This window comes from Stenella coeruleoalba (genome assembly GCF_951394435.1).
Source record: "Stenella coeruleoalba genome assembly, chromosome: 20".
Lineage (NCBI taxonomy): Eukaryota > Metazoa > Chordata > Mammalia > Artiodactyla > Delphinidae > Stenella > Stenella coeruleoalba.
In genome coordinates this window covers 58559945-58575948 of record NC_137166.1, presented here as the reverse complement: position 1 = coordinate 58575948, position 16004 = coordinate 58559945, and the positions used below count along the sequence as shown (strand labels likewise).

Genomic DNA, 16004 nt, shown 5'->3' with positions numbered 1-16004 from the left:
CCCTGGGCAGGAAGACAGACCTCACCGAGCCAGGGCGTTTGATGTGCAAACACCCATAGGATGGAGAAAGGGACACACAGTGGGAGCAGACCGCTGGGGCCGTCACAGCCGGCTGCTGAGTGCCGTAAGGGGGCCGCATCGGCTAACATCAGATGTGTCTGTATGGTTGTGGTGCCGGGGCCACGGGATAGGTGGGCAAAAGATGCGGATTGACATAGGGGGCGGGGGGGGCGGGGCCTGACCAGCGCTTCCCTCCCAGGAGAGCAAGCAGGCTCAGCGTCACCTTTGGGGCCCCGGGGGCCTCGGAATCTGCCCTGAAGCTTTCAAACCCAGATGCTCGAGCCCCACTCGCAGAGATTCTGATTTCAGCTCTGGCGAGCGACCCGCTCACCGGGACGTTTCAGAGCCGCCCAGGTGTTTCCCACCCGCGACCCTTCCACGCCTTTCCCTGTCCAGATCTCCCAGAAGTCTGACTTGGGGCAAGGGCTATCAACCACCGTCCTGGTCACTCACCCGCTTTTCCCCGGCCGGGTGGGCTGGACTGCCCCGTCCGGGACGCCATCTCCTTGGCGACGACGCAGGCACACGCTTCCCTGGCCTCGGTTACCACGACAACCGGAGTCCTGGGGCGGACGGAGAGCAGGGGACCCGTGCCGGCAGCCCTCAGCGAGTAAGTGGCATCCTGCGCGTACCCACGACCCCAGCCAGCAAGGCGGGGCCTCGGGGCGCTCGGCGCGGCCGCCACCCCCGCACGCGCGGTCCCCGGCGGAGGCCTGACATGAGCACTTCCGGTCCGCATGCTCCGGGCCCTGGCTGGCCGCCGCAAGTCCGTCCTTCAGGTCCGGGCGGGTCTGTCTTCTGTAGATGTGGCTCCCGCGTGCCGCATCCCGATCGTGGAGGCTGAGGCCCACGAGGGGAGGCACCACCGGGAGGACAGGCATAGAAGGGAGTTTAGCCCGCACTCAGAGGGTTACTCCTTTCGCCCTACTGTGTGTCACGCTCTGCCTTCCCATTGGGTGTACGGTGTAGAATAGGACAGGCGCGCTAGGATTTGCGTCCTCTGGGGCTGTCAGTGGGGGTGAGCTTGGCTTGTGATTCAGGGTGGTGGAGCCGACCCGGCCTCAGCACGGAATCTGTGCCCTCCTCACCTCAAAGCTGCCTCTCTTGATTTCCCTGAAAACCCTCTTATTAGCCTCAGTGGGCCATGTCCAGGTTCTGAGAACGTTCAACCTCACTAACCTCCTTTCCATGGGCTGTTGCCATGCGGTTCTGCCGGACTCAGCCTGGGTCATATTAACCTCTCAGCACCCCACCTCCCTGCCCAAAGGTGGCTGCCTCGTGTCCTATTCCCATACACCAGCAGCCCCGGGGACAGTTAGAAAAGCTGGGCGAGCACTCAGAGTGGAGGTCATGGTTACCCAGGGCAGACGGGAGGTTACTGGTAGAACACCTGAAGCAGCTGCAGTTCAGGGCCAGGGACAGGCTCCTGGCAGCCCTTGCCGAGCTCAGTCACAGATCCTGGGTCCATGGCTGGAAAGTCATCCAGCTACAGGTAAGGGAGTTCGATGGTGCAGGCTAGGAGCAGGGCAGGAGAGGCAGAGAGACGCAGCCATGGTCTGCAGCTTCCCTCTGCTGAGTCCAGTGCTGGGAAGCAGTTGGGCAGAGGGGCCACGGTGGGAGCAGGGTGTCTGGGGACAGTTCTGGAGGTGCCCTGTGCACATGGCTAATGGGTGCCCTCAGCCCCTGCCTCCTGTGAGTTCAGGGTCCCTTCCTGTAAGACGGGGGCTGCTGCTTCCTGGGACCACCCAGTCTTCCTGACCGTCTGTCTAGGCACTGAGCAGTCATCTGACTCTGCATCACCAGGGATCAGGAGAGCCCGCTGTGCAACCCACCCATCCTGTACAGGGTGCTGGGCCGGTCTCTGAATTGGTTTCCTGTAGCTACTACAAGTTACAACCTACTGGGCATCTTAAAACAACAGAACTTTATTCTCTCAGTTCTGTAGGCCAGAAGTCTGAAATCAAGGTGTTGGCAGGGCCATACCCTCGGAGGCTCTGAGGCAGAAATCATCCTGTACATCTGTCGTGGCTTCTGGTGGTTCCATGTGTTCCTTGGCTTGTGGCTGCCTCACTCCAATCTTGGTCTTCTCTGTCTGCCTCCCTCTTATAAAGATTCTGTCATTGGATTTAGGGACCACCCCAGGAATTCAAGATGATCTCATCTCAAGATCCTTTTTTTTTTTCCTGGCCGCACCCAGCGGCATGTGGAACTTGCCCAACTAAGGATCAAACCTGCACGCCCTGCAGTGGAAGCACAGAGTCTTTTTTAAAATTTTTATTTATTTAATTTTAAAATTTAACTTTATTTATTTTTTATACAGCAGGTTCTTATTAGTTATCTATTTTATACATATTAGTGTATATATGTCAATCCCAATCTCCCAATTAATCCCGTCACCACCACCACCCCACCCTGCCACTTTCCCCCCTTGGTGTCCATACGTTTGTTCTCTACATCTGTGTCTCTATTTCTGCCCTGCAAACTGGTTCATCTGTACCATTTTTCTAGGTACCACATATATGCGTTAATATACGATATTTGTTTTTCTCTTTCTGACTTACTTCACTCTGTATGACAGTTTCTGGATCCATCCACGTCTCTACAAATGACCCAATTTTGTTCCTTTTTATGGCTGAGTAATATTCCATTGTATATATGTACCACATCTTCTTTATCCATTCGTCTGTTGATGGGCATTTAGGTTGCTTCCATGACCTGGCTATTGTAAATAGGGAAGCACAGAGCCTTAACCACTGGACCACCAGGGAAGTCCTCAAGATTCTTAAGTACACCTGCAAATACCCTTTCCCCAAATAAGGTCACATTCACAGGTTCCAGGGATTAGGGTGTGGACATATCTTTTGGGGGTGGCGGTGCCATTCGATCCACTACAGCCTCCTTCAGTGGAACCTGCTCAGTCCTAGGTGACCTCATGCCCACTGATTCCACGGTGATTGGTTGTCCTGGGTTGGCCAGGCTGCCCTGGCGTCTTCTCTCATCCTGTGGGTCCTTGGCCTCTGGGTCCCTGGGGGTCCAGGAAGTCATACTCGGGGTGGCCTGAGGCCCTGCTCTGGCTGCCAGCTGTTGTGCAAAACGGGATGTGAGGCCAGCAGTCATGACCCCACGGGGGCAGCATTCACTGGAAGCCTTGGGGCAGGTCCCAGTGTCCTTCACACAGGTGACCTGGTGCTGTGTCAGAGGGACCTGGAACCCGGCTCTGGGGCTTCCAGGATACACATTGTAGAAGTCTGGTCCCTCTCCTGAGCTTATGCACAGAAACCTGGGCGCCTGCCCCCCTGCTGCTCCGCACTCATGTGGCGTCCCCTCCTCTGTGTGAGGGGCTGGAGTTCACCCTGGGGTTATAGTTGTACAAGGAGAAGGGGTGGCAGGGTCCCCACATAAGCACTCGTGGCTGGGAAGCCCCCCTCCCTTGTGTGTGGGGACCTCAGATCCTAGCCTGGTGGTGTCCCTGGACTGATCCCCATTAGTAGAGGGTCCTGGTGGCAGCGCCAGCAGCTCTGCAGTTGGTCCTCCTGCAGGGTCAGCCTGGCTTCTCGGAGGCAGACCAAGGAAATCCGCAAAACCTGCAGCGCCCAGAGGCAGAGACTCAGGGGTACAGGGAAAGCTGGGGTGACGGCGGCATGGGCCTGCCCTGCACAGCTCTCTGACTGGCAGACACCTGCCAGGGGGTGAAGCCCACACCTGTGAGAAGCAGATGCTGAAAGCCGTGGGTGGTGGTAGGAGCCAGTGGGCCCCCTGGGTGCGGAGACAGGGCTCCAGGGTCAGACAGGCTCGGCATGAGCACACGTGCTCCACGTCCTGCCCAAGTCTCGCTCTCACTGAATCACAGCTTGCCATCTGTGAATTGGTGACAGCAGTGCCCTGGGGCTGGGGACACCATAAGGCATCGCCCTGTGCCCGGCATGCTACCCATTTATTCCCAGCAGGTATGTCCAGCTTCCCACAAAGTGTTTTCTTCTCGAAACGAGTGGATTAAGAGACACCCAATTGAAGAAAAGTCTGTGCCCTGTGGGAGAATGCTGTCAACCTGGCATTAAGCTTCTGATGTGAAAACTGCTTGGTGTGCAGTTAGCTTGGCCATGGGCAAGAAGTTGATGTTTTATTTTTACCTAACAATTTTGAAGACCTTGTTTTTCTTGCTACAAGAGTATTGTTTACACACACACACACACACACACACACACACACACTTCCTTTCCATGCAGTATTGTCCCTGTGGCCGGGGCTCAGATGACATCCTGGATGTGGCAGGGTGGTCTGGCCCAGGCGGCCTTGGGCAGACACACTGGCACGCCAAAGGCAGGAACACCTTGCGGCATGAGTACATTCCATTTTTTTGGGGGGGGGGATACAATTCACATGACATAAATGAACCATTTTAAAGTGTACAATTCAGGTTGGTTTTTGGTATATTTTTTAGTTTATGTATTTTCTGTGTTGTGCAGTCATCATCACTAATTCCAGCACCCCAAAATGAAACTCCATATTCATTAAGCAATTACTCCCCATTCTTCCTCCCCTCAGCCCCTGGCAACCACGAATCTACCCTTTGTCTCTGGATTTGCTTTTTCTGGATTTTTCATATAAATGGAATTATACACTATGTGGTCTTTTGGTGTCTGGCTTCTTTCACTGACCATGATATTTTCCGAGGTCCAACCGAGTATCAGTACTTCATCCCTTTTTATTGCTGAGTAATATTCCATTGTATGGATAGACAACAATTTGTTTAGCCACTCATCAGTTGATGGACATTTGGGTTATGAAGCTGTTATGAAGCTGTTATGAAGCATGTTACAGCTGTTGCGGCTGTTATGAAGAATGCTGCAGTGAACATTAGCATACAAGTTTTTGCTTGAACACCTGTCTTCATTTCTCTTGGGTAGATACATAGCAGTGGAGTTGCGGTGTCATGTTTAACCATTTGGGGCAACTTCCAGGCTGTTGTCCACAGTGGCTGGCCGCGTCCTTTTCCGTTCCCACCAGCCGTGTGGGAGTGCGTTCTGCACTTGCCTTTTTCTGCCGGCTCTTCCTGTGCATCTGTCCTTGTCAGGGCAGACTCTGCCTGTGGAGAGTGCTGGATGAGTCTGAGCAGTTTATCTGCAGTGGGTGACGCACAACAGGGCTTGCTGCCAGCAGCTCTGCCAGTCCTGGTGTACAAGGACGCTTTTTGGAACCTGGACCTTTCAACTTGTCTATTTGCACAGCAGGCTCCACATTCTAGAGAAAGCACCTCCCTTGACCTCCCCCAGGAAGGGCCCCTCAGGAGCCATGGCTACTGAGCCCAGCTCCATCATCCCTGAGCTGGTGTCCGCTGTAGGTTAGATTTGTCCCCACCTGCTGATTATCACGCTGGTGGGCAGGTGGGGCCCACAGCTGCCTGTTCCCCAGTGTGCCCATGTCACCCCCACCCATGTTCTCAGGAAGCTGCACAGTCAGTACCTCAGGTGGACAGGCAGGATTGCATCCAGTTCACTTCCCACCTGGGAAGAATATCCTTGGACTCAAACCCACAAGTGTTTGGGAAAGAGATGTTTCTCTTTCACATCCTCCCATTTTTTCACGTGGTGATGGGTGGTGAGTCTGTCAGGGTCGCATGGACAGTTTGGCAGGGGGTGAGATGTGCCAGTGTTCGTTGTCACCCAGGTGTCCTCACACTTGCTTGGAGAAGGGGCTCCGAGTACCCACCCTTTGGTCTCGAGATCCAGCTGGCTAACTTGTCAGGTGGTGAAACCAAGGTACAAAGTGGCAGTGGCCACAGTATGGGGGAAGTGTTGGATTTCCAAGGAATTAGCCCTGATCAATGCCACCGGTGGGGGAAGGAGAACCAGCAAGGGGAGGGGTGGTGTCGGCTTCACCTGCCCTGGGTCAAAGGCCAGTCCTGCACAGGGCCAGAGGGGATGGAAGCGTTGTGCAATTATCACATGTGTGATGGGTCCTGCAGGGTCCTGTCCTTCTTGTCATCCTTTTTTTTTTTTAAATTGAATTTTATTTATTTATTTATTTTATTTTTTTGCGGTACGCGGGCCTCTCACTGTTGTGGCCTCTCCCATTGCGGAGCACAGGCTCCGGACGCTCAGGCTCAGCGGCCATGGCTCACGGGCCCAGCCACTCCACGGCATGTGGGAACTTCCCAGACCGGGGCACAAACCCATGTCCCCTGCATCGTCAGGCGGACTCTCAACCACTGCGCCACCAGGGAAGCCCTCTTTTATTTATTTTTTATAACTTAGTTATATAGATAACTAAGTAATTAGTTATCTATTTTATACATATTAGTGTATGTATGTCAATCCCAATCTCCCAATTCATCCCCCCCACCCCCCCTGCCACTTTCCCCCCTTGGTGTCCATACGTTTGCTTTCTACATCCGTGTCTCTGTTTCTGCCCTGCAAACCAGTTCATCTGTACCATTTTTCTAGGTTCCACATATATGCGTTAATATACGATATTTGTTTTTCTCTTTCTGACTTACTTCTCTCTGTATGACAGTCTCTAGATCCACCCACGTCTCTACAAATGACCCAATTTTGTTCCCTTTTATGGCTGAGTAATATTCCATTGTATATATATACCACATCTTCTTTATCCATTCGTCTGTTGATGGACACTTAGGTTCCTTCCATGACCTGGCTATTGTAAATAGTGCTGCAATGAACATTGGGGTGCATGTGTCTTTTTGAATTATGGTTTTCTCTGGGTATATGTCTAGTAGTGGGATTGCTGGATCATATGGTAATTCTATTTTTAGTTTTTTAAGGAACCTCCATACTATTCTCCATAGTGGCTGTATCAATTTACATTCCCACCAACAGTGCAAGAGGGTTCCCTTTTCTCCATACCCTCTCCAGCATTTGTTGTTTGTAGATTTTCTGATGATGCCCATTCTAACTGGTGTGAGGTGATACCTCATTGTAGTTTTGATTTTCATTTCTCTAATAATTAGTGATGTTGAGCAGCTTTTCATGTGCTTCTTGGCCATCTGTTAGGTCTTCCTTGGAGAAATGTCTATTTAAGTCTTCTGCCCACTTTTTTGATTGGGTTGTTTGTTGTTTTAATATTGAGCTGCATGAGCTGTTTATATATTTTGGAGATTAATCCTTTGTCCATTGATTCGTTTGCAAATATTTTCTCCCATTGTGAGGGTTGTCTTTTTGTCTTGTGTGTAGTTTCCTTTGGTCTGCAAAAGCTTTTAAGTTTCATTAGGTCCCATTTGTTTATTTTTGTTTTTATTTCCATTACTCTAGGAGGTGGATCAAAAAAGATCTTGCTGTGATTTATGTCAAAGAGTGTTCTTCCTATGTTTTCGTCTAAGAGTTTTATAGTGTCCGGTCTTACATTTAGGTCTCTAATCCATTTTGAGTTTATTTTTGTGTATGGTGTTAGGGAGTGTTCTAATTTCATTCTTTTACATGTACCTATCCAGTTTTCCCAGCACCACTTATTGAAGAGACTATCTTTTCTCCATTGTATATCCTTGGCTCCTTTGTCATAGATTAGTTGATCATTAGTGCGTGGGTTTATCTCTGGGCTTTCTATCCTGTTCCATTGATCTATATTTCTGTTTTTGTGCCAGTAGCATATTGTCTTGATTACTATAGCTTTGTAGTATAGTCTGAAGTCAGGGAGTCTGATTCCTCCAGCTCCATTTTTTTCCCTCAAGACTGCTTTGGCTATTCGGGGTCTTTTGTGTGTCTCCATACAAATTTTAAGATTTTTTTGTTCTAGTTCTGTAAAAAAAAAAAATGCCACTGGTAATTTGATAGGGATTGCATTAAATCTGTAGATTGCTTTGGACGGTATAGTCATCTTCACAACATTGATTCTTCCAATCCAAGAACATGGTATATCTCTCCATCTGTTAGTGTCATCTTTGATTTCTTTCATAGTTTTCTGAGTACAGGTCTTTTACCTCCTTAGGTAGGTTTATTCCTAGGTATTTTATTCTTTTTGTTGAAATGGTGAATGGGATTGTTTCCTTAATTTCTCTTTCTGATCTTTCATTGTTAGTGTATAGGAATGCAAGAGATTTCTGTGCATTAATTTTGTATGCTGCAGCTTTACCAAATTCATTGATTAGCTCTAGTAGTTTTCTGGTGGCATCTTTAGGATTCTCTATGTACAGTATCATGTCATCTGCAAACAGTGACAGTTTTACTTCTTTTCCAATTTGTATTCCTTTTATTTCTTTTTCTTTTCTGATTGCCACGGCTAGGACTTCCAAAACTATGTTGAGTAATAGTGGTGAGAGTGGACATCCTTATCTCGTTCCTGGTCTTAGAGGAAATGCTTTCAGTTTTTCACCATTGAGAATGATGTTTGCTGTGGGTTTGTCATATATGGCCTTTATTATGTTGAGGTAGGTCCCCTCTATGCCCACTTTCTGGAGAGCTTTTTTTTTTATATCATAAATGGGTGTTGAATTTTGTCAAAAGCTTTTTCTGCATCTATTGAGATGACCATATGGTTTTTATTCCTTAGTTTGTTAATATGGTGTATCACATTGATTGATTTGTGTATATTGAAGAATCCTTGCATCCCTGGGATAAATCCCATTTGATCATGGTGTATGACCCTTTTAATGTGTTGTTGGATTCTGTTTGCTAGTATTTTGTTGAGGATTTTTGCATCTATATTCATCAGTGATATTGGTCTGTAACTTTCTTTCTTTGCAGTATCTTTGTCTGGTTTTGGTATCAGGGTGATCGTGGCCTCATAGAACGAGTTTGGGAGTGTTCCTTCCCCTGCAACTTTTTGGGAGAGTTTGAGAAGGATGGGTGTTAGTTATTCTCTAAATGTTTGATAGAATTCACCTGTGAAGTCATCTGGTCCTGGACTTTGGTTTGTTGGAAGATTTTTAATCACAGTTTCAATTTCATTACTTGTGATTGGTCTGTTCATATTTTCTATTTCTTTCTGGTTCAGTCTTGGAAGGTTATACCTGTCAAAGAATTTGTCCACTTCTTCCAGGTTGTCCATTTTACTGGCATAGAGTTGCTTGTAGTAGCTCTTATGATGCTTTGTATTTCTGTGGTGTCCGTTCTAAGTTCTCTGTTTTCATTTCTAATTTTATTGATTTGAGTGCTCTCCCTCTTTTTCTTGATGAGTCTGGCAAAAGGTTTATCAATTTTGTTTATCTTCTCAAAGTACCAGCTTTTAGTTTTATTGATCTTTGCTATTGTTTTCTTTGTTTCTATTTATTTCTGCTCTGATCTTTATGATTTCTTTCCTTCTACTAACTCTGGGTTTTGCTTGTTCTTCTTCCTCTAGTTCCTTTAGGTGTAAGGTTAGATTGTTTATTTGAGATTTTTCTTGTTTCTTGAGGTAGGCTGCTATAAACTTCCCTCTTAGAAATGCTTTTGCTGCATCCCATAGGTTTTGGATCGTTGTGTTTTCATTGTAATTTGTCTCTAGGTATTCTTTGATTTCCTCTTTGATTTCTTCAGTGATCTCTTGGTTTTTTAGTAACGTAGTTTAGCCTCCATGTGTTTGTGTTTTTTACGTTTTCTTCCCTGTAATTGATTTCTAATCTCATAGTGCTGTGGTTGGAAAAGATGCTTGATATGATTTCAGTTCTCTTAAATTTAACGAGGCTTGATTTGTGACCCAAGATGTGATCTATCCTGGAGAACGTTCCGTGTGCACTTGAGAAGAAAGTGTAATCTGATGTTTTTGGATGGAGTGTTCTATAAATATAAATTAAATCTATCTGGTCTTGTGTCATTTAAAGCTTGTGTTTCCTTTTTAATTTTCTGTCTGGATGATCTGTCCATTGGTGTAAGTGGGGTGTTAAAATCCCCCACTATTATTGTGTTACTGTCGATTTCCTCTTTTATAGCTGTTAGCAGTTGCCTTATGTATTGAGGTGCTCCTATGTTGGGTGCATATATATTTATAATTGTTATATCTTCTTCTTGGATTGATCCCTTGATCATTATGTAGTGTCCTTCCTTGTCTCTTGTAACAGTCTTTATTTTAAAGTCTATTTTATCTGATATGAGTATTGCTACTCCAGCTTTCTTTTGATTTCCATTTGCATGGAATATCTTTTTCCATCCCCTCACTTTCATTCTGTATGTATCCCTAGGTCTGAAGTGGGTCTCTTATAGACAGCATATATATGGGTCTTGTTTTTGTATCCATTCAACGATCCTGTGTCTTTTGGTTGGAGCATTTAATCCATTCATGTTTAAGGTAATTATCGATATGTATGTTCCTATTACCATTTTCTTAATTGTTATGGGTTTGTTTTTGTAGGTCCTTTTCTTCTCATGTGTTTCCCACTTAGAGAAGTTCCTTTAGCATTTTTTGTAGAGCTGGTTTGGTGGTGCTGAATTCACTTAGCTTTTGCTTGTCTGTAAAGCTTTTGATTTCTCTGTCGAATCTGAATGAGATCCTTGCCTGGTAGAGTAATCTTGGTTGTAATTTCCTCCCTTTCATCACTTTAAATATATCATGCAGCTCCCTTCTGACTTGTAGAGTTTCTGCTGAGAAATCAGCTGTTAACCTTATGGGAGTTCCCTTGTATGTTATTTGTCGTTTTTCCCTTGTTGCTATCAATAATTTTTTTGTCTTTAATTTTTGTCAGTTTGATTACTATGTGTCTCGGTGTGTTTCTCCTTGGGTTTATCCTGCCTGGGACTCTCTGCGCTTCCTGGACTTGGGTGGCTATTTCCTTTCCCATGTTAGGGAATTTTTCGACTATAATCTCTTCAAATATTTTCTTGGGTCCTTTCTCTCTCTCTTCTCTTTCTGGGACCCCTATAATGTGAATGTTGTTGTGTTTAATGTTGTCCCAGAGGTCTTTTAGGCTGTCTTCATTTCTTTTCATTCCTTTTTCTTTATTCTGTTCCATGACAGTGAATTCCACCATTCTGTCTTCCAGATCACTTATCTGTTCTTCTGCCTCAGTTATTCTGCTATTGATTCCTTCTAGTGTATTTTTCATTTCAGTTATTGTATTGTTCATCTCTGTTTGTTTGTTCTTTAATTCTTCTAGGTGTTTGTTCTTTAATTCTTCTAGGTCTTTGTTAAACATTTCTTGCATCTTCTTGATCTTTGCCTCCATTCTTTTTCCGAGGTTCTGGATCATCTTCACTATCATTATTCTGAATTCTTTTTCTGGAAGGTTGCCTATCTCCACTTCATTTACTTGTTTTTCTGGGGTTTTATCTTGTTCCTTCATCTGGTACAAAATCCTCTGCCTTTTCATTTTGTCTATCTTTCTGTGAATGTCCTTCCTGTCATCCTTGTTTCTTTTTTTCTTTTTTCTTTTTTTTTTGCGGTACACGGGCCTCTCACTGTTGTGGCCTCTCCCGTTGCGGAGCACAGGCTCCAGACGCACAGGCTCAGTGGCCATGGCTCACGGGCCTAGCCGCTCCGTGGCATGTGGGATCTTCCCGGACCAGGGCACGAACCCATGTCCCCTGCATTGGCAGGTGGACTCTCAACCACTGCACCACCAGGGAAGCCCTCTTTTTTAATTTACTTTTTATTTTTTTGGCTGCCTTGGGTCTTTGTTGCTGTGTATGGGCTTTCTCTAGTTGCAGCTAGTGGGGGCTAGTCTTCATTGCGGTGTGTGGGCTTCTCATTGTGGTGGCTTCTCTTTCTTGTGGAATGCGGGCTCCAAGCACGCAGGCTTCAGTAGTTGTGGCTCGCGGGCTCTAGAGCACAGGCTCAGTAGTTGTAGTGCACGGGCCCTACAGTGCAGGCTCAGTAGTTGTGGTGCACGGGCCCTAGAGTGCAGGCTCTGTAGTTGTGGCACACAGGCTTTGTTGCTCCACGGCATGTGGGATCTTCCTGGACCAGGGATCGAACCCGTGTCCCCTGCATTGGCAGGCAGATTCTTAACCACTGTGCCACCAGGGAAGTCCATCCTTGTTTCTTTGGAGAATGCCCCAGAGCAGTTACTTGCTGAACACAGGACCAGACAAGACACCCCTACCTTGGGCCTTCAGCTTCCCGGGCTCCAGCAAGCGGCCCCCTGACGAGCAGAGCAGTGGCACCGGCCAGTGAGATGGCCCCTCGCCATCTGCGGGACGTGCCTTCCTCTGCATTTTCACCTTTAACCAATTCAGTGTGTCCAATTTCCACTCAAAACATTTCCCCCCAGAGCGCAGACCATTGATGCATCTCTGCTGTTGTGGTTGAGATATCCAAGGCAAAACAACCCACCAGTGATGGCTGGCAGCAGAATCCTGAAAGGAACCCACATCCAGCCATTCTGATGTGTCCTTGGCTGAAAATGTGTAGCGTCCTGTTTAAATGCGTCCTGATTGCTTTCTGTTCCTGGGCAACTGCTTGTTATAAATTTGCAAAACTGATGGGAAAGCAACAGTGGGTTGAAGGAGAAGGTTGGAACAAGCAATTTCCCTAAATAAACTGGGAGTTCTGGAATGTTTGATAGAGGAATATCTGCCTTCCACACAGCAAAAGGAGGCGAGCCTGAGCCCTGGTGCTCAGTGAGATGGTGATTTACTGTGGTCACACATTCATAATGCAGAGGCTGCACTGGACAGATCTGTCTTTGTTCTGGAAGGAACAAGAACCTAGAGAAAATTCTCATCCTTACCCATGGGCTCTTTAATAGGTCAGTTTTCTGGTCATCAGTGACTGTCACTGGCCAGGAACCTGATTGACATGCATGTCCTCTTCTTCCCCTTCTTTCCATCTTCCTCCCCACCGGGTGAGCCTTTTCCTCCGTCCTGCCCCTCCTCGCGGAGTGCAGCTGCATGTTGCAGCCACGCCCCACCTAGCAAGCCCCTCCGCAGATGGGATGGTTCTGAGTATCTGTCAAGATTCCAGGATAAGTATTTATAGTTTTGTTTCACCGAAATGGCATCTTGATGCATTTACTGTTTTTCCCCAGTAAATCATATAAAAAGCTCAGAAAAGGCCACTGTGGTAGGCAGAATAATGCTCCCCGCTTCTCCAAAAGATATGCACGTCCTAGTACCCAGAACCTGGGAATTTACTTCACGTGGCAAAAAGGACTATGAAGTGTGATTAAGGATCTTGATATGTGAGATTCGTGGTGGGCCCAAGGTGTCTTTGTACAAGAAAAGGCAGGAGGGTCAGAGTGTATATGCAGGATATATGATGACATACACAGAAAGTGATGTTTCACTGCTGGCTTTGAAGATGGAAGACAGGGTCACAAGACAGGGAAGGAGGTGGTGTCTAGAAGCTGGATAAGGCAAGCAAACCGAGCCTTAGAGCCTCCAGAAGGAAGCAATGCTGCCGAAACCTTGATTGAGGAGTTCTGACCTCCAGAACTGAGATAATAAATTTGCATGGCTTTAAGCCACTAAACTTGTGGTCATTTGTTACAGCAGCAGCAGCAGTAGGAAACCAACAATGGCCACAGATGAATTTGGAAATAGTAATTGCAGACATCAGCCCCTTTCTGGTGTTGGCTGTCACTGGAATGAGCAGGGCCCCCTGCTCAGCTGTTTATATTTACAGTTATCATACCCATTTTGTAGATGAGGCTGGCAGTCCTGAGAACCAAGCTTGCCTGGTAGAAGTGGGGAGGGGCACACTGGGCCTCCAGCCCTGCTGCCAGGTGAGTCGCATCTCACACCTTACAGAAGAGCTGGCTAATGGCAGGTGGACAGAGCTGGGCCAGGCCGAGGCAGGGAGCCATCAGGGCATGGCTCCGGGGGCCTGGTAGTCAGAGTGGAGGAGGGAAACTGGGGAGTGGGCAGCTGAGAAACTGGGGTGTCCCTGTTGCTTGAGGGAGGGGCCACTGAGGTCCCAAGCCAGGGGTGAAGGTACTCCAGCAGTGGCAAGGAGGAGGGAGGGTGCCGGGGAGCAGAGAGAGGCAGGGAAGCAGGTCTCTGGAGTGTCATGGGTCCTGAGAGTAGGGACAGGAAGCTCCAGTGTTCTCATGGCCGGGTGTCATTCCTCCTGCCCCTTTCCCTGGATTGCCGAGTGGGGGCCACTCAGTAGGCATCCATCCTGGGGTCAGCATTCTTAGGGACCTGCAAACCTTCATTCTCTTCTGCTCTTCCAGATCCCACAGCCTGGACACCGTGTTGTGGGCTGGCCTTGGGATGCAGCCTTGGGCCCAGAGCTCTCGGCAGGAAGGCAGCCCCAAGGTAGATCCCCAGGGAGCCCACAGGGGCCAGGCAGAGAGGCACAAGACAGAGCTGAGGCCCCTGGAGGAGGACCCAGCCGAAGGACACCCCTCTCGGGGTAGACCTGCGTGGAGGGAACGTGGTCAGCAGGACAACTCCCCTGGGTGTGAGCCCCACTGCAGGGACTGTCAGAGTGCAGGAGCTGGACGCCTGGTGCAAGAGTCACGTGGCTCCACCTCCTCTCCAGACCCTGACCTGGTCATCCCCAGGGGCCGCATGCCGGGCAGGGCCTCTGTCCGTGCCCAGCGGGTGCCAGGGCCTCCAGCCAGAACTCCTTCCTGGTGCAGCATCCCAGGACACCCCCTGGGAAGAAGACCCCTGCGTGTGACCACCGTGGGGTCCAGGTGCTGCACTGGAGCTGCCCCCGCGCTGCGCTGTGCAAGGTCCACTCGGACTGCCGCCTGCGCGCACATCCCTGTCCCAGGACCCTGCCGCCGGCCTCTCTCCAGCAGAGTCCCTTCGTGGAGCTTCCTGCCGCGGGCCGGCACAGCGAAGCCTGTACCCGGATGTCCCCGCTGGCCCTGCAGGAGCTGATGCAGGCGGCAGAGGAGCCCCTTCCGTGCGCCCGGTGCGGAAAGCGCTTGAGCCCCAACGAGCAGCAGCGGATGGACGAGGGCCCCCGGATGTGTCCTAGGTGCGACCAGGCCTTGGGTCCTCTCCCCGTGAGCCCGGCCGCCCGGTTCAGCAGCTGTACGCCAGCGTCGAGTGCGGCAAGGCCTTCACGTGCACCTCAAGACTGCTGCAACCCGAGGGCATCCACACGGGTGAGCGGCCCTATGTGAACCGACTGCGGCCAGGCCTTCGGGCGCTGCTCCGGCCTCCAGGGGCCACCAGAAGACGCACTCGGCCGAGCACCGCAACTGCGCAACGGCCCTGGCTCCGCGGGCCTTCCGGCCGAGGTGCTCGCCGCGCGGGGAGAAGGCCCATGAGTGCGCTGAGCGTACCAAGGCATTCGGCCTGCTCTCGCACCTGGCGGAGCACCGGCGAGAAGCCCTACGCCTGCTCAGAGTGCAGCAAAGCTTTCAACCAGCGCTCGAACCTGAGCCGGCACTGGCGCACGCACAGCAGCGCCAGGCCCTACGCGTGCCGGCTGTGCGACAAGGCCTTCAAGGGCCGCTCCGGCCTGGTGCAGCACCGGCTTGCACACACCGGTGAGCAGACCTACGGCTGTCCCAAGTGCGGGAAGACCTTCCGGGGCTGCTCCGAGCTGCACCAGCACGAGCGCCTGCACTCGGGGGAGAAGCCCTGCATCTGCGCGGACTGCGGCCAGGCCTTCGTGCGCAACTGCAGCCTCCCGCGCCCAGCGCGCGCACACACCGGCGAGCAGCCCTACGCGTGCGGCCGCTGCGGCCGCGCCTTCAGCCAGCGATCCAACCTCCACGAGCACCAGCAGCGGCCCGCGGGCGGCGCCTTAAACCTCGCCTCGCGCACACGGCGTCCACAGGCGTCCCCCACCTGAAGCTTCCTAGGGGGCTTCAGTAGCCCTCGGTCGCCTTGGGGGTGTCTGCACACCCTCTGGCGTAGCTGGGCCCCCCCTCCTCTCTTAGATCTGGCGAGGCCTCCGCCTCTGACCTCCCTGGCCTCGGGAGTGGGCCCCTGCGCATCTCGTGCACCTACCCGAGGCCGCTGGCCGGGGGCTTCTGGGGCTGGGACTCTGCCTGCCCACCGCCCGGCGGTTCAGTGGTCGCTGTGGAGAGGGCTCTGTTGGGGGAGGGGCGGGATTCCCTGGCAACTTTGGGCTGGTCTGTGATTGGCAGGTGGGGATGTCACCTTACATCAAAGCCA

The 16004-nt window shown here is 50.1% G+C and overlaps 1 protein-coding gene across 1 annotated transcript in view; it reads right to left on the bottom strand.

Annotated features, from left to right (window-relative positions):
- Positions 1-4848: 4848 nt before the first annotated feature.
- Positions 4849-16004, bottom strand: part of ZSCAN22 (zinc finger and SCAN domain containing 22) — a 36926-nt gene continuing 25770 nt past the window's right edge. Inside the window, 1 exon segment of the mRNA XM_079908875.1 lies at positions 4849-5146. Coding sequence (XP_079765001.1) covers positions 4998-5146 — 149 coding nt within the window. The 3' untranslated portion in view covers positions 4849-4997.